Below are 17,566 nucleotides of genomic sequence, written 5' to 3'. Positions count from 1 at the left end.
TAAACGGACTTTACATTAACATCCGCGCGCGAACAAAACTAGACTTTTAAATCAGCAAAGTTAAAAGATTTTGCTTTTTTCTTGAACGTGGAATAAGGGCCTTTGCACGTAGAAAAATTTTAACCGTAACGGTAAGATTGTAAGAAAACTGACCAATCACAGTCGATTATTCCTCGAACGCAAGGAGAATAATCAACTCTGATTGGTCAGTTTTCTTATGATCTTATGGTTACGGTTAAAATTTTTCTACGTGCAAAGGCCCTATCTCGGACTGCATGCTAGTTTGTTTGCTAGATGGAAATACTCTGTTCTGATTGGTGTATTTCTGAAGATGAATGAAAATGCACCAATTAAAATTAGCCTAAAGCTCGTATTAGACTACGGATTAAGATTGAGATTGAATTGAAATTTAGCCAATCAGAACAAAATTCACCAAGCTCAAGTTTGGTGAACTTTGCTCTGATTGGCCAATTTTCAATTCAATATCAATCTTAATCTGTAGTCTGATACGGGCTGCAGACTGCGTTCCGGAATTCAGTGTCAGTACTGAAAAGCTATAGTTCATGTTACGTATACTATAGAATTTCAACACTGGCAGTAAATTTCGGAACGCAGCCAAACTATATGTGTCGTACGATAAGTATTATCAGACGTGTCGATTGGCTGTTGGATAAAATTCTCCTAAAGTCCTTAAATTTTTTTTCCAAGTAATCCCTTGTTCACAACCTTGCTTTAATTCCTAAGAAAATGACCAACCACAATTGATTATTTTTAAAATAATCGACTATGGTTGGTCAATTTATTACGATTTAAAGATTAAAGCAAGATTGTAGACAAGGAGTAAACCTGCGCAGTAAAACTTACATATACGCAACTATTTAAAAATAAGACTAAAGTCCCATAGCATGTATTTTCCGCATACGCGTAAGCGCGTAACCAATAAATTGCAACGTTTAGTATTTCTGTTGGAACTTCTAAAAGAATAGAAAGATGTGATTGGTCATGCGGTTACGCGTTACGCGAAAATACGTGCCATGAGATTCCACCCTAAGGGCCTTGTTCTTTTTAGCTGGGTCCTTATTCTTGAAATAGTTGCGTAAACGTAAGTTTTATTGCGCAGATTTAATCATACTATAAAATAGTTGTGCAATGAAAATTATGTATACGCAAAAATTTCAAGAATAGGGACCTGAACTGCCTGCATTGGTGCAAACCAGTGGTCTGTTCTTTTCAGCTGTCTACTAAACTGGTGCAATAAGTTAAAGTGAGACAAATATATATTTTCTCACTCTACTTGTTATACCAGTTCAGCAGGCAGCTGAAATATATTTGTCTCACTCTAACTTATTGCATCAGTATACGATTCAACGTCAGGTTAGATGACCTTTCGTGTCTAGAGTCCAAAATAAGAAAACATCATTTTGATGCAGGTACTTGTTCATAAGGATATTGCTGTCATAATATTCATTTCGCGTTTAATATATTTACTACTTTCCAACAATATAATATGTATTCAAAATTTCCAAAGTATGAAATTACTTGAAAGTTTTTAACACCACCACCAGTCCAATTAATCATTAGTTTGTTTATCTTTAGCTTTGCTAATCAGTTTTATCAGGAGATAAAACTGATTGTTCATCCGCTATTTGCCGCAATTAGCAGGGCTAATATCGACCATCTATGTGAGAATTATTCTGTTGGGCGTCACCGTATATTTGCATTCGAACTGGACGGCGAATTTCTCGCGCACGTAAGTCAAAAACTGGCTTCCTCCAACCTAATCAGCTTCGGTTTCAATATATAATTGATTTATCGACTAATGTGCTTCTATACGAACAATTTCAGAGTAACATCGCGTAAGAAAAATGGTGAAAATAGCGCTGCAGATTACTTGTAGACTTGACAACGTCGAGGAGCTGAAGCCGGCTGGCCCGGAATTCAGGTGGTACCTGAAGTTCACTTGCTCCAACTGCGGTGAGATATCGGAGAAGTGGAACTACATTTCCTTGGACGAGTCCACCCCCTTGCAACGAGGCAATGGTGTCAATCACTTCGTGAGCAAGTGCAAACTCTGCATCAGGGAGAACTCCATGTCGATAATGGAGGATACTATCAAATCTTTCACTTCTGATGATCAGGGGAAGTTCAAGGCCATTGTGACGTTTGACTGTCGAGGAATTGAACCATCCGACTTCTCCGCGAGGGAGGGGTGGACTGCCAAGGCTACAGAGGGCGGCAAAGAGTTCAGTGACGTAGACTTAAGCGAGGGCGAATGGGAGGACTACTGTGATAAGACTATGCAGCCTGTTGGAATATATGAGATCAAACATAGGTTTGAGAGAATCAAGTAGTGACACTTTGAGTGCATTCACGCAGTATAATGCGCATTTTGTTTGTCAATTCTGCAACGATGACTGACTCATGACCATTATTTCTTTTGATTGAGAAAGCTGTCGTCAGCAGTTCACCATCCTATATGTGAGGTTTCTAAAGTCTATACAACTTTCATATTTACTCTTGTTTGTTTTCTACTTTGTTTGTACCTTTTGCAATTGCTATGGATGATTTTGGCATAGCAATTTGATATTTTCTTCATATTTAAATGTAAGTGTACAACTAAATATGTATACTTGTTTGTGAAGTGTGAGCAATTGAACATGCTTATATGTAAACAACTATAGTTTATTATATATATATATATATATATATATATATATATATATATATATTTATATATATATATAATGAGAAAATTATTGTTTTATAATAAAGATATAGACTTTTCCTAAAACAAATTATTCCCACTTGAATAGAGTGACTCATTGTCATGATATGTATGTAGAGATAGAGACATCATCTCGTTGTTGCATTTATTTACTAAGATTCTGCAACAATTATTTTTTTGAGTCTACAGGAGTCATAGCGGAAATCTCACACGAAAAGCCGCCAGATAGGCAAAAGCATTCGACATCTGACCAAAATACATAGGAAATCACCTTGTATTTGATCAGAAAAAGTGATATTTGATCAGAAGAAATGCACGCAGGATGCTACAATTTTTTTTTAAAGAATGTCGAAATAAAAATTATCGGCAAAGTGGAGAAACCTACATTACCGACGATAAACAATTCATTCATTAATAATCATTTTAAATTTTCTAAGTCGAGATTCGAACCACAAGTGTTTGTAGTAAAGACGATATTTTCGTTAAAAGAATTTACCTGAATTCTACCTGAATAGAATGATCCGTCGTGATGTATACAGAAGAAGATGAAGGAACATCTCATCGAGATAGAAATACTATCGGTTGAAGTAGGGAGAAAGTAACTAAAACCAATCCAACGACATAATATAATTTATTCATAATCATATAAAAAAACCATTTTATTTCGTAAATGGCTCCGTACACAAGAGATATCGTTTTGCGATAACAATAATTCCGCTTCTCCTCCAAGCATGTTCGGAGTTGGCGATTTAATTTATATACCCTGCGTAAATAACCGAGTGACTAGTGTCGCTTTGCGGGGCAAGGGCATGCTGAAATCGTGCCGACGATTTCACCAACGACCGAATGACCGTGGGATCAATCCAGACAACTGCTCTACTTCCAACGCACCGAAAAACCTAAATCGCACTCTCCTGGAATGTGTCGATGCAATCGCGCAAAAGAAACGAACGAAAAAAGAAAAAAAATAAAAGATTCATTGAAACTAGCACTACGTTATAAATTCGCCTTACGATTACAAAACTAAAATATTTCACGGGTAGGGGCGGGATTAAAAATTATATTATATACAATATCTCAAGTATAAAACTCTCGGGGAACAACGACAGCACACTTAACGACAGTTGTAGTTCCGCATACCGCCGAAAACTTTTGATCACGATCAAAGTAATCCTCGCAGTCCGTCTCCACGATAAGCTAAAAAAGAAAATCACGATTTTTTTTCTCGAGAGATAAACAGACGACAGAGAGACGTGTGTACGAAAAGCATGGACAAAACGTCGACTCGAACGAACGAAAAGAAATGGAAAAACATAATTTCGATTTTACTCGACAACTGCCTAATGCACTAACTCTACTGCCGCTATATTTTCGCCTAATGCTTTCATTTACTATGCTTCCTAATATCTAACACAAATAAATATATCGTGTGTGCGTATTACAATCCGCCCTTCTCGAAGAATCTCTTCTCCTTTTTTCCTTCTCTTTTGTTTTTAACATATAAATCACATGTAAGTAAGTAACCACTAAAGATCTTTTTTTTTCCCTTTAATCTAACAATTGATAACGCTATCAGTCTATTCTCACAAAAATATCACTATGACCGAAAGTATCATATCGATGATAACCAGAGTCAGAAATATCACGAGCCGATAAATTTGACGAATAAAAGTAATTAGATAAATAAACGCAATTAGATAAAAATTTGCTATATTTTCAAACAAATGTATCTTCTTTGTTGGAAAAAAAGATCAACCGTACATATTCCAATCGATTGAGAAAAAAATAAACTTCACTTGACAGAGAGAGGAGGAAGATAAGATACGCGAACACGTACAAACACGTTGCGAATATTGGAATGAAGTACTTGACTCTGGCTCATGCATGGAAGATTTGTAATCCGCTTGACATAACTCGAACAATTATTCTACTAGCAAATCGAGGCTCTAGAAACGCCCTAAACGTGATCCTCTAATATTACGAATATGTATCGGTGTGTATTTTTTTTCTTTTTTTGATCGGTTAAACAACGGCTCTAATCTACCATCTAACTAAGCTACCGTCTCTTTGGTATACTAATCCGGAGGGTACTTAGTCTATCAGAGACAGAGGTGACGAGGAAGATCGTTCACCGGGGGATCTCGCTTCCGAGGGCTACGAATATTCGCGTAGAAATAGGAACATTATGAGTAATATGTGTAAGCTGGCTGATTTCCACGGTATCCATTGTCTTTCATCTCGCGAACGAACGAGGAGCGATCACGAGGAGTGAGCAGTCCTCGTTTCGCGCGCTTAAAAAATAATTCGGCAAGAACTCGCTCAAAGACTGATATTGTTAAAACAGATGACGTTTACAGATGCTGCTCTGGATTGGACGCAGGAGACGACAAAAAACAAGAATTTGAAAGGAAAGTGGAAAAAGAGGAAGGAAGTGAAGGTATGGCTTCTTGAAATGGAGAAGAGTCCATTTCGCGATTGCCTCTTTCGTATAATAACGTCCAATCCGCGAGTGAAAGGTACATGCGCCACATACTACGTTATACTTTGCTTGACAGATCAAATTGGGGAAATCGAAAGCGTCTAGGAAGAACCGCGCTGACTCGTGTTCTGATCTCGAACGCGTTAGATTTTCTCATTTACTTCGTATTGACATTTACTTCATTTGTGCTCACATATGTACGTACGCATCATTTGCGTGCATATGTGTGACAATCTTTGAGCCTCAATCTTCGTTCTTATGAAATATATTATAAAAATTAGTTATACAATATATATTCATCGTAAACGCGATTAAATGTACATCTTGCTTAGGGTGCTTACAAATGGGAATTCAGCTTCTCTTCATGAGACTCAAACAGTCAACAGATTACGCGAATTCGAGTCAGTTAACGTCGAGGAGCAGTGCTATCCTTCTCCGGTCGCTTCGATCGAGACTGGGCCGTATTCATTGGGCACATATTGTTTGACTTCTTTCCTAATATCTAAGTCGATTACATATGTTTGGTATCACCTACCCACTACGTGTAGGCTAAACGTGATCCTCTACTTTCGTTAGATGGATACGCTAAGTACTACGTTTGTTTTGATACTGACACAATACTCGTTCGCGTGTGCTTTTGGCGAATTTTCTCTCGCTCTTTTACTATATTTTCTTGTTTCTTAGAGCTATATACTAAAGAGACACCCGTGAATAGGCCCGTTAGATGTTCAAGTCTAAGTCTAGTCCAAGCTCCGTCCCGGAACGCTAACGGGAAGGATCGTTGGAAATTCTAGTTTCGAATTAAAGCGCCCTACTTCTTTCTTTCTTCTTTCCCCTTCGCGTAACTATCGTGAATTTCGTAACAATATATGCTAATGCGATCGATATTACACATTGCCCTATTTACTTGAAAAAATGTTAATTATTATTAATTAGTCTCTTAATATAGCGACAATAATATATTAAGTATCATTACAGTATATTACTCGGTGATGTTAACTATATAATAATTTCGCGTTAGCGTGTTCCGGGACGTGTCCAACGATTCGCGGGAGTCTCCCGTTTATCATCGTTCCGGAGGGAAGTTTCGGAGCGAGCGCTGCTGCGATGACGACAACGACGGATCGAGCGTCGAGAATCAAGCTGGCGAGAACTAATTACCTAACAACAACCGGAAGTCGGTCTGCCCGTACAAAATTGCAAATTAATCAACGAAAAATGAAGAAACGATTCGTGAGAAACGTTACTATCGCGTGAAACAAACAACAGAGCGGAGAACAATGCCCAGTGAGAATACACGACACTCTCTCTCTATTTCGATTCTCTTTAAATTGCCCTTTCTTCACTTTCTTTTATCTCTCTCCATATAGACGGACAGAAAAATAGAAATTTGACGTGCGCGCTGGCGCTCAGCCGACCCCGGCATCGTCAAGTCCGAGGATCATGTCGGAAGTAGCCGACGCGCACAGATAGAACGACATCGGCGTTTGATCAATACTCCCGACAACGTGTGGCGGCCCGACCAATCCCGCGTTTTCGCCAAGAACAGGACTCGCGTTCGATCCTGTGCTCGACGAGCGAAGGCGGGGGTGAGCGGAGTGGCGTCGCAGAAATTCGTCAGTCGCGGTCGCGCGGCGCGGTACGCCGGACCGGTCGCTTCAAGGTAACTCGTCACTCAGTACCGGCTCTAGGCAGGTCTGTTTCAGAGTGGCCGACTGATCCTCGAGACTGCGCTTCAGGCCCTCTATCGTTTGCATCAGCATTTGTCGTCGTAGTTGCGACAATTGATGCTGGAAGAACTGCGAGTCCTGAGCGTTGTTCACGTTTGCCTCGGCCGCCAGTCGCTCTTGCCGCAGTTGCGCCACCTTCTCCTTCAAGGACCTCCTCGAGTCGTCTGCGAAATAATACATGTCAATGGATAGTCCGTACTTGTAATGGATCGATTAAAGCTTGCGTTATGGGCGTGGACCACCGCGCTTGGAACCTGAGCTTGGAATGGGACAATGAAATGTGACTTATAAATAAAAGAGGACGATATATTAGGTTGGTGCAAAAAGTTGGTCGAGTAAAATCGGAAACGAAATTATACAATTATACAATTTTACAGGATAATTGTTGGGAATAAAATAAATAACATCTCGACTATTTTATTAGATATCTAATGAGGACTTCCTATTTTCCTTATAATACCCAAACTTCTTGCAAGAACTTAATAAGAAATTGATAAATTTTTTGCATCAATAATATGGAATTTATCGTTTCGTCTGTAAGACGCTAAGTTAATCAAAATCTCATATCATGAAGTGAGATCTGCGAAATTAAAATTGATAATATAACAGCTGATAAAAATGGAAGCACCTGTTCAATGTTCTAAAAATATAATTACTAGTACGTGGTCATAGAATCATGTATCACTGTTGTTAATGAGGATAGGAAGTTTTTTGAATGTTGCAGAAAAGAAAAGAATAAAACTACTCACCAGTATCATCGGTTGCTGTATCGCCGTCGGAGTTCCTCAGCATAACGTGCTCGCCCAAAGTCTTTTGTATTCTGCCATACGTCGTGCTTCCGGCGTACACTTTTCTTTTCACCGGCTCACTTTGTGGACAATAAGAAGAGCCTTCTTTAATGGGACCCATATCAACTGATCTACAAAGACACGTGTTCTGTCACGAACGCTCAACAAACTGCATACATTCGCTATTAACATCAAATAAATATCGTATTTCATCGCGATATTATTTGCTAGTAATATCGAACACCATTTTTATGTCTTCATCAAACTCTTGCATTCTTATATTTGCTCTCAGTTGCTGAAGATAAGAGAACGTTAAGTATTTTAATTATTTACTTTCAGAAGATCATATGATTATAGAAAATACAAAAGATCGTGACGAAATTTTATAAAACCTAAAAATTATATCCACTTTTTTCTTATATTCTGTACAAAAAATAGGTAAATCCATTTATTACGTACTAATTCAAATTATCACGAGTTAAAAAAGTTAATATATAAAAACGCAGGACAACCCTTAATTTAATAGTAATTCCATGATAAAATAAAAATCTTTTCCGGATAAATTTTTCAAAATATAAACTTTTTTAATTTTACTATAAATAAACAGATTATCTCATCTTAATTCCTCTCTTACCGAGCTATTATTTTCAAGACATACCCACTCGAGACGTTATATATCAGACAACTACTAACCTGAAAGTCATCAAAGGGGCTCTTCGCCTCACGTCGCACTTCTCCTCGGAGTCTGACGAGCTGGACGTCACTCCTTCCTCTTTGGTCGGTGCTCTGGCGGCGCGAAAATCCTTCCTGCTAGCGGCAAGAGAACCCTGCGACATCACGGTGTGCGTCTTGCTGCCGAGGGAGTTTTTCGCGTCCACTGTTGCCTCCGATCTCAGTCCACCGTTGCAGTTCAAAGCAACCCGAGTCCTGTTGCATTCCTTGGCTTCTGAATCAGCGTCAGTGTTGCGCGCTCGATGTACTTGGTGATGCATCAGACTTCTACTGGGCGAGCCCTGAGGTGTCCGACGCGACACGACCGGTGAGTCCGGACACTTTGACAGTTCCTGTCGGTAGACTGGCGGCTCTTTCGGCGGGAAACCTACTCCAGCTGGAGAATTTCTCTCCATGAACCGATGGATTGGGGAGCAAGGCTGAGGAAATTGTCGCTTGGGACTGGTATGCTCTAGATCCCGGATGCTGCCGCTCTGTAACTCCGGCTGGGAGTTGCGGCTTTTGGACAGCGCCAGTTCGATGTTCAGTTCGGTGTTCTTGATCAGCTCAACCCGCTTGTTCGCAAGGCCGTTGTGCAGCTTCCGCGACGGCGACGGTACGCAGGGCGACGGGTTCTGGTACTTCTGCATACTCACCAGGATGTTTTCCGCCTCGAGGATAAGCTCGCGGTACTTGCGGTCGGCCTCCTTATCCGCCTCGATCAGCGCGATCTCCGAGGCGAACGTGGTCATGTACGTGTTGCCGGCTACGTGGCGTCTTACGAGATTGCCGTTCACGTAACTCACCTGAAACAAAAAGACATTAATTTTATGGCGGTCTAGGAGCTTGTGATAATAAGAATAAGCAAAGAGACTCACTCATCAACACGCTGAATATCGTAATTGGTCATCGATGATAATCGCAATGATGATACTATCGCATCATTAAGTTACGTATAAAATAGAACTGATTACATTTAAAAACTCGGTTACACAGCTAATAGAAAACCAACGAAACGAGATGAAAAGACACATGCGTCTTGAGTTCCATTTGAAGTAATGTTTCCTTGGTAATTCAGTGTTAAGCTTTTACACAAATCAATAATTACTAGCATAAATCAACGCGGTGATGTCAATGCATGAAGAAAAGTTTAAAAAATAAAAAAATTTGGAGAAATAAAATAATTGAAAAATATGCAATATTGGTTGAATTTGAGTTCTCACCGAGTTCGATCGTCTCTTCACGACTTCATTCTCCATCACGGCGGGTCTGATGACCGACGAGTTGCCGTTCAGTCTCATCGGCGAGAGATTCTTGTTGACGTCGTGTTTCTTACGTCGTAGGCACATCGGTGTGCCGCCCACGCTCCTGCTACCCTGATTGAAGCCCGAGTTTTTTAGCAGCATCCTCTCGACCAGCACACGGTTCAAATTCGCCGTCTCGTCGTCACACTTGTCGAAGTTCGCCTTGCGACGCTGCGATATCCTCTTCTTGCGTTTCTCGCTCTGCTTGCTGTCATCCGTCTTCTTGTGCCGTGTGCTTTGCCTCTTCGCGCTGTTCCTCGCGCTTGCGCTTCTGTTCCAGATAATATAGCAATAGTAACAAGAAACGTAAACTGAATATCGTCGAAGGTAGAGGAGATAGACTACGAGGAGCTGCAAAATCGGGGAAATCGACGGTACCGGAATGATTACGCGAAGCTTACCTCTGAGAAATCAGATCGTCCTTAGTCCTACGTTTCAGGAAAGAGTCGCGAAGCCTGGTGCCGCGCCGACTGAGCTCACTGGTGAACGCGAAGTAGGTACAATGGCCCGTATTGGGGAAGTGTCCGCCGCACTCGAGACTGTTCAGATCGAGGAAGGAGCCGTTGTCGATGTAATCGAGCTCGTCGTTCTCGAACGGGTCGTTCTCGTCGCCGCCGTCCTGGCCAGTGTCGATGTCCGACAACGAGTCTATGTAGTCCTCGCAGTCAGTTGGATCGCTGTCCGACAGGATGTCCGTCTCCTTCTCGTACACGTAGCTCTCGTCGAACTTACCCATCATCTCGTTGAGCGTGATGTCGTCCTCGGACGAGCGCACGCTGCGCGTCACCGAGGAAACCGAGGAGCTGCTGCTACTAGCGCGCCGTTGCAGCGCCAGAGGGATCTTCGGCCGGAGATCCATGCCCGAGGTGATCCTCCAGTTTTGGTTGATTCTACGCGAGATACTGAACTCGTGAAACTGATCGATGTTGCCGGGCGTGTAAGTACTACGGTTGAAGGACGAATTAAAACAAGATTTACTCACAAAAATAAACCGAACTTTTTACTTAAAGCAATTAAAGAGAGATTTACCTTTTCTCTTATTATTTAATCCTTAATGTTATAATCCTTTGGATTATAAAATCGAATGTATAAAGTCATCTATAAGGGAACAAAGTTGAATATTGCCATTCCAGTGTTCATAAATTTCATTTTACCCCATTAATTGTGAATATATAAAATTAATTTATCTCGTCAGTTACAGCATACTAAATGAAATTGTTGACGCGTCACTATCGATTTAATAATATGTGCAGGTAATTCACACGAATCAGGTGATGTTCGTCTCGATAGGCTGGACGGATGTGTGTGATACGTATAATCAGATTATAAGCGAGTGTAAATTACAAACATACGTCATATAAATTATAAACGTGATCGGTATAAAGCACGTGCGCGCAATTGACGCGATAATATCATGTTCGTAATCGCGTTACGAAAGAAATTAGGCCGGCGTCAGGCGCGATCCGCGACTCGGGTTAATTGCGAATTAAAAGTTGAATTCGACGTACATTCGTACGTGCGTCGGGCGAAGGATCATTCTCGTAATTGCGCGGCGGATCACCGGCCAATAAAGCAGTTCTCGAGAGTCTTTCCTGTTTCAGGAACTTTCCTAACCATCGACTTTTCCTTCAAGTGTGTCGAACTCCCCGCCACCTCGGCCGGTTCGCCGAAGAGGACTGGAAAGCCGATGAATTTGAGAAAAGGAAGACACTTCACGAAAGGATACATCTTCCTCCGCCAACCAGTAACTTATACAATTAAAAGTTTCTCCCGTAAAAAATTGGATCGCTGCCGAGGGACATAACACAGCTATAAAAATACGTCGCGACTCTCTTATTGTATCTTCTTTATTCCGTGCATTGCAGTTATTCGAACGACCGCCCTGTCCGCTTGCACATTCATATCGAACATTCAGAAAGAGAACAGTTTTTCCTCAGAGATTCTACTATCTACTCTCCAAAATATATCTTCTCCTTCTCACGGGAAATGGTGATTGCTGAAATTAGTTTCCTTTCGATCCATATGCGCTTAAGCTAATTCGTACCTTTCTACTTTCATTTTCATTAATTGAGAGTAATATTTTACTAGAATTAATCTTACTGTAATTCTTACATTGACCATTTCTCTTTCGAACAGCAATGAAAATTAATCCTTTAAATGGTATGTGCTCGGATGAGTTTCGTGATAAAATATTAAATTGCTTTTGATCTACTTAAGAGAGAGCTTTTCTTAACTCACAGCGAATACAAATAAAGACTCAATATACGTCATATTCTATTCTTCAACATTCTTGAAAGAAAATAGCAATAAAGGGAAGAGGTATTTAGATATGCTTATTAAACGAAAAGACTGCTCTAGGAAGAATGCGCAGTTATTATGAATTCCCACTGAAGAGATTAATTTCCGCATTGCACTGAAAATTAATTTTCAAATTTCAAGGGAAATTAATTATCGCATTTCCGGAATTCCCCGAGAGAGAGAGAAATCTCGGTCCCCGATATATAACCGTGCTTTGTATAGATCGCTCTACAAGTTGGAAATCAGTACTCACGGGCTTCGACCTGCGCTCAGGCTCTCCTGACGATGCTCCCTCCTGCCGTGGAGCTCCCTGCCGTTCATGTTCAGGTTGACGTCGCTGGCGCTTCCGGATGACTCCGTGAGCTTCAGGCCACCGGAGCTGCTGCTGCTCTCATCCAAGGCGAGCCGCGACTTCAGGCCGTTTGTGCTGGAGCCGGAGGAGTTCGCCGACAACCACGGGTTCGTCCGGATACGGGATCGCTCGCGGGGCGATTGCACCGGAGGCGAGACCAACGGCGGCGGTATCGACGACGGCACGGGCAGGCTGTTCCTCGACGAATCGGCGGAATAGGACTCCGTCCTGCGATGTGAGTTCTCTTGCTGCCTCGACTGTTGCTGTTGCTGCTGCGGTTGCTGTTGATGCTGCTGTCTCGGAGCATGATTCGTTTCTGCGCTCTGTGGATTCAATGTGAGGCAGACATTTAGAAAGCGACGGAAAGAAGGAAGACGAGCAGCACGCTCCGACGAAAGTGCCCATCATCGTTGATCACGATTCACTAAATATCGTGCCGCTGACCGCAGTAAATCGGCATTACTCGGAAAAGAGACGGTAGATTAATACAATTGCGATTAAAGTTAATTTTTTTAGTTAGATATGTTTAATTTTATCTTATTTGATTCAAACATTGTCGCTCTTGTTGAAAAATAAATCCATTAAAATCAGAAGAAAATTATTTAATTTTAAAGAGTGACATAAATATCATACCTATCAAGCACGTGATATGATTTCTCTTTCTCTTGTGGAATTTTGTGATGAATGTTTACTCATAATAATGTTTACTATATATTGTTGCATGTAGAAGAGATTGATTGATTGGTTGAATTAACTGAATGCATTTTGATTGAAGGGAACAGAAATTTCTAGTTTTTTTTAACAAAACAAACATTCATCATAAAATTCTACAAGAGAAATCTCGTTACATGATAGATGTCATGATTTGTCACTTGACAGATGTCATTCCCGCCTCTCTTTTTCACGCCACAGAAAGCCTAAAATATCAAATAGTTTCCTTCAGTTCTGAATAAATTTCTTCCCAAAGAGTTTTATCAATCATGATCAAATCGGCCAGCTGTGTTCCATTTAACGTGATAATGCATGTTTTGCAGTAAATGATTTCGAATAGGCAAAGAATAAGCAACTGTGGCTGATCAATAAAGTGTGCGCGCGACTGTAGTTAATGTCGCTCGCAGCCGTCACAGAAAGCCTAAAAAATGTAATCCACCTCGCGCTTCGAATCGAAGGGCATATCTCGAAAACACGATTATCCGTCTCGCATGCGCTAACCCCGTGTTAACTCCCGAGTTAATTCGTCTTTATTCCTGTGGAAAGCATCCGGAAATTTTCTCCCACGTTCCTTTATTGGAAGGAGAGAGCGCGTCTCCGCTCGAAAATTCATTCAACCGCCTTTTTAAAGAACCCTTTGTATTTGTCACCCTGTTTCTCTCCCCTCCCCCATGTATTTTCGGGCTTTATCGTCAATCTAAATCGCAAACTCGATCGTTTCTCTCCATTGTACCGAGACGAGGGTCCCCGACGACGTTGCGCGCGATCGATCACCGCCTAGAGGAGGAAGGATTCATTTTTCACTGCTGCCGCCCATTAAGGCCCGATATCCGGGTGCACGTACCACGACAATAATGCATCTTTCCCTTTTTCTTCGGTCGTCCTCGAGTCGTGAGACTTTCGCGAAGAGAAAGAGGAGAGAACACAGAGGAGAAATGAACGACGCAGAGCTCGCAGAGGGACAGGACGCGAGCTACCAGCGGAGTAAATGCTGTCCGGAATTTCCGCCGGCTCAGCGCCCGAGCATCGCATATTTTTCGGAAAAGCACAACAATGCGCGCTGTAACAAACGTTCCTCCGTGACGAGCAGCGTCACACGCGTCATGAGAGGGATGGATACCGCGGGCTTCTACCATCGTTTCTCGGCTGAGCTTGCGGGATTCACTATCGAAGAGAGAGATTCATGAACCGCACGCGTTTCTCCTTTGATATGTATCCCCTCCCTCTCCTTCGCGTTGCTCGTATGTACACGGAGGTAGAGATGTATGTATAATATGTATACGAGCGACGATAAACGCTGCTCCGGAATGTATACTTCCTGCTAGACGAAAGAGGCCGGGTGTCGTTGAACTCGTGCGCCTTCAAAGACCCGACGGCGAACAAACGCACCCCGAGAAGAAGACTCTGTGCGCGCGCGGGGGTGTGTTTGAGCGAGAAACGACCACGGTAATCTCGCGCATTTACTTTTTGGTCTATAAACTATTTGAGGGCGAAAAGCTGAAAAGAAAGGCGCGACGAGGCGCGTTTGACGGTGGGCGCCAAAGTCAGTAGTGGCCGCCTCTCGCTCCTCTGTGAATATATTATATCGCAGCATCTCACAAAAAAATCCGCGTCTCTATTCAGCGCCGGTTTGAGACAAGTTTCTAATTAGGGCCCCGCCGGGAGAAGCCGCTCGTGAGACGCACGGAGTTGGCGATTCCTAACGATTTCGCGTACTCGCTCGTCACTGTCATAATGTCGCCGTGGCTTGTGCGTCGACAAATAAAATAAACCGCACGAGAGCACCGCGTAAGATTTATACATGATGCTTGAATTCAAATGTCCACAGTGACAATCTCGTCACTGTTACGACAGACGAGACGAAGAAAGAAGTTTGAGCGATTCGATCACGAATGAAAGAGGTTGCATGTCGCTCGTAAGAGCGTGTTTGCCGTGCTTTAATCGATCTCCCAAACGGACGATGAGAGAGCGCCATACATGCGTGCCAAAGAGATTGCTTTTAGTTCCATGTCGCTACGTCGACTAATTAGCGAATTACAGCTATTTAAAGCCATGGTATCAGGTGTCGGCTCGATCTTCGCGCTATTAGGGCTCCATTGCTCTTTCTTCAACACACTATGTTTCATGCTATGCTCTTCTAATGAAGTGAACGACCACGTGGCCGAAGCGGCTATGCTTATGCGAGTCGTGGAGTGGGAACAGCGAGCCGCGCTGCACGTGATATCGCCAGCAACCACGTGCTTTGATCAGCAATGGTGCCATAGAGCGCGGACCAACACAAACATCAATGACTTCATTTATAGGTGTCGTAACGACTTGAAACAAAAACCATTAGAAAAGGGAAATCACGATGCCTTTAATATACATAAAATCGTCTTTCTGACGGATAAGGATCAAGCATAATCATACAAGTACGAAATACATAGGTTTTCGTGTTTGCATTGAAATGAATATTAATTTGTGTTAAACAACGAGAGGTCTTGGTCTAAGTCTACGATCCGAAGCGTCAGTTCTACGTTTTACACTTACCTTATGAGGAGTGCTCGTCCGTACTTCCGGCTGACCGTTGTCCCTGGTCATGTTCGTCGTGCTCGCGGACTGCGCCCTGTCGTCGACTCTTCCATTTCCCGGCGCGGCGCTCGACGGGTTCGCAACGTCGCCCGACACCCTCTTCGGCCTCGCTTTGCCGCCGCCGACGCCGCCGCCGCCGCCGCTGTTGTTATTATTGTTGTTGTTATTGTTGTTACTACCACTGCCGCCGCCGCCGCTACTCTGGAAGTAGTGTGTGCCGGTTCTGATGTTGATATAATACTCTGGCGGAAAGCTGGTGCCGGGTGAGGTGCCGTCGGTCGAGTAGCCGGTCGAGTACGCACTCTCTGGTGAGGAGAGGCTCACGCTTCCGGTACCGCCGGATGTGCCGGATGACGTGGTCACCGTCGCGCCGTAGTTGCCCCCGTGCAACCGAATACCGTCCACGTTCTTCGACGGCGAGTCCACCGGGTGCACCTGCGGATAAGGTGATGTGTCGAGACTTGTCTGAATTGCAGAAAAAACAACTTCGCACTTGAGATACCCGTTTTCTCTTCTAACCAATAAAGTTCCTATTATTGCTTCCCTTTTAATTAATAGATTAACCTTTCTTTAAACACGGTCGGAATTCAATTTGTCTTAAGTTTGATATAAACGGGCTAACTGACGGAAAGGCTGATCGATTTTAAAACAATTCTTCGTAATAAATATTAATACTTGCCCCACAAAGTGGCGGCTATTCTATATTTAAAAGACGATTAACAATTTAAGAAAGTTAGAATCACGACGGGGAATCAAGACGGAAGAAAGTTATCTTGATAAAAATGATCTTAATAGTTATAAAGAATTCATTGGACAGTTCATCGGATCTTTACGTGCCGATTATTCGAAGTTCTCTCGCGTATCTCTCGCGTATTCGTATCGTATCGCGAAGTTCTCTACGATAATTCAGAGGATACGCGACGATGCGTTTGCGATTTATGCAAGCGGCGGGATTAGTGTAACGCGAGTTCATGAATTCAGTGCTCGGTCACGGCAAGGTGGACGTCGGACGGATAACTGCATGAAAGCCCGAAGACTGGCGCGACCTCGCAATCTGCAACGGATGGCGCGAGAGAGAGAGAGAGAGAACGAGGGTGAGCCGCCCGCCGGTGTGTCGGGAAAAGAATACTAAACCCTTTTTCCAGCCACCTTAACGATAACCGTCGACGTGCCCCGCCTGGTTCCTACTGGGCTCGGAAAGCGCCGACGTAAGGGTCTGTTAGCGGAGAAACGGACGGGCGTAACGAGCAAACGCCGGGCAAGTAGTAGGAAAATAGGGGAAGCACTTCGCGAACTAGTTTGCCGATAATGACGATGAATCCGGCGAACGTGCGCCTTTCTAAACTGATAGAGAGAGAAAGAGAGAGAGAGAGAGATATACACTCCGGCATTGCGTCACGACGAGCGATCGCGAGTGGAGCAATCAGCGCCACATCGACGCAAAACGATGCTGCACACCGTACAAAAAATTGTTCAAGCGTCCCCGTCGAGCGCGAGGACGAACACTCGCGATACCTCCGCGAATCACGACGGGAAATTACATCTTGTCGATAAATTGCAATTTAACTTCGACGTTATTTGTGCCGAGTATCGCGAACGCTACATAAGCTATGAACTTATTACATTTGAGAAAATTGTAAAGGCATACAAGAGTCGTGTGTTAGTATTGGATTCTCGAATAGATTTTCAGGCCGTAATATATTAGATTTTTATCTAATTTCCATTTGTGAAAGAATAAAATATATTCAAAAATTTGTGTCAGATAATATGTAAAATATCGAATAAAAATCTTAGGGAAAAACAAATCGCGACATACGGCAATAACTTTAGGACAATTAGCAAATTTTATTTTTTTAGCAGACTTATACCCATTTCTACCAACTTTGGTTAACTTAAC

General features: G+C 42.6%; 2 protein-coding genes across 8 annotated transcripts in view; one reads left to right on the top strand and one right to left on the bottom strand.

Annotated features, from left to right (window-relative positions):
- Window positions 1-1,207: 1,207 nt before the first annotated feature.
- LOC116843778 (CXXC motif containing zinc binding protein) lies at window positions 1,208-2,684 on the top strand. 2 transcript variants are annotated; one of them, XM_032814540.1, is made up of 3 exons: window positions 1,208-1,430; window positions 1,597-1,750; window positions 1,846-2,684. In XM_032814540.1, the coding sequence occupies exon 3, from the start codon at window positions 1,866-1,868 to the stop codon at window positions 2,349-2,351; it is 486 nt and encodes a 161-aa protein (XP_032670431.1). In that variant the 5' UTR covers window positions 1,208-1,430; window positions 1,597-1,750; window positions 1,846-1,865; the 3' UTR covers window positions 2,352-2,684. The 2 variants fall into 2 exon arrangements, with proteins under 2 accessions (XP_032670431.1, XP_032670432.1); XM_032814541.1 differs by lacking the exon at window positions 1,208-1,430 and adding an exon at window positions 1,447-1,527.
- A 653-nt stretch (window positions 2,685-3,337) lies between these two features.
- The window catches only part of LOC116843689, a 123,005-nt gene continuing 108,776 nt past the window's right edge, over window positions 3,338-17,566 (bottom strand). For 5 of the 6 annotated variants that reach the window (XM_032814324.1, XM_032814325.1, XM_032814323.1 and 2 more), the window contains 7 exons: window positions 15,628-16,104; window positions 12,289-12,710; window positions 10,139-10,627; window positions 9,657-10,008; window positions 8,416-9,239; window positions 7,684-7,853; window positions 3,338-7,098 (listed from right to left, as the gene is read on the bottom strand). In XM_032814324.1, the coding sequence (XP_032670215.1) occupies window positions 6,863-7,098; window positions 7,684-7,853; window positions 8,416-9,239; window positions 9,657-10,008; window positions 10,139-10,627; window positions 12,289-12,710; window positions 15,628-16,104 (2,970 nt within the window). In that variant the 3' untranslated portion in view covers window positions 3,338-6,862. The remainder of the gene's footprint in view (window positions 7,099-7,683; window positions 7,854-8,415; window positions 9,240-9,656; window positions 10,009-10,138; window positions 10,628-12,288; window positions 12,711-15,627; window positions 16,105-17,566) is intronic. The other variant, XM_032814327.1, reaches the window with a different exon arrangement.

The sequence above is a fragment of the Odontomachus brunneus genome, unplaced genomic scaffold, assembly GCF_010583005.1.
Source record: "Odontomachus brunneus isolate Ranch 3 - 2012 unplaced genomic scaffold, Obru_v1 Obru_scaffold_035, whole genome shotgun sequence".
NCBI classification, from domain to species: Eukaryota; Metazoa; Arthropoda; class Insecta; order Hymenoptera; family Formicidae; genus Odontomachus; species Odontomachus brunneus.
The sequence above is the reverse complement of the archived record's forward strand: the minus strand, read 5'-3'. Positions and strand labels throughout refer to the sequence as shown.

What these genes read in the sequence shown, in the direction of transcription:
- LOC116843778 (XM_032814540.1), top strand. Translation starts at nt 1,866, where the DNA reads ATGGTGAAAATAGCGCTGCAGATTACTTGTAGACTTGACAACGTCGAG.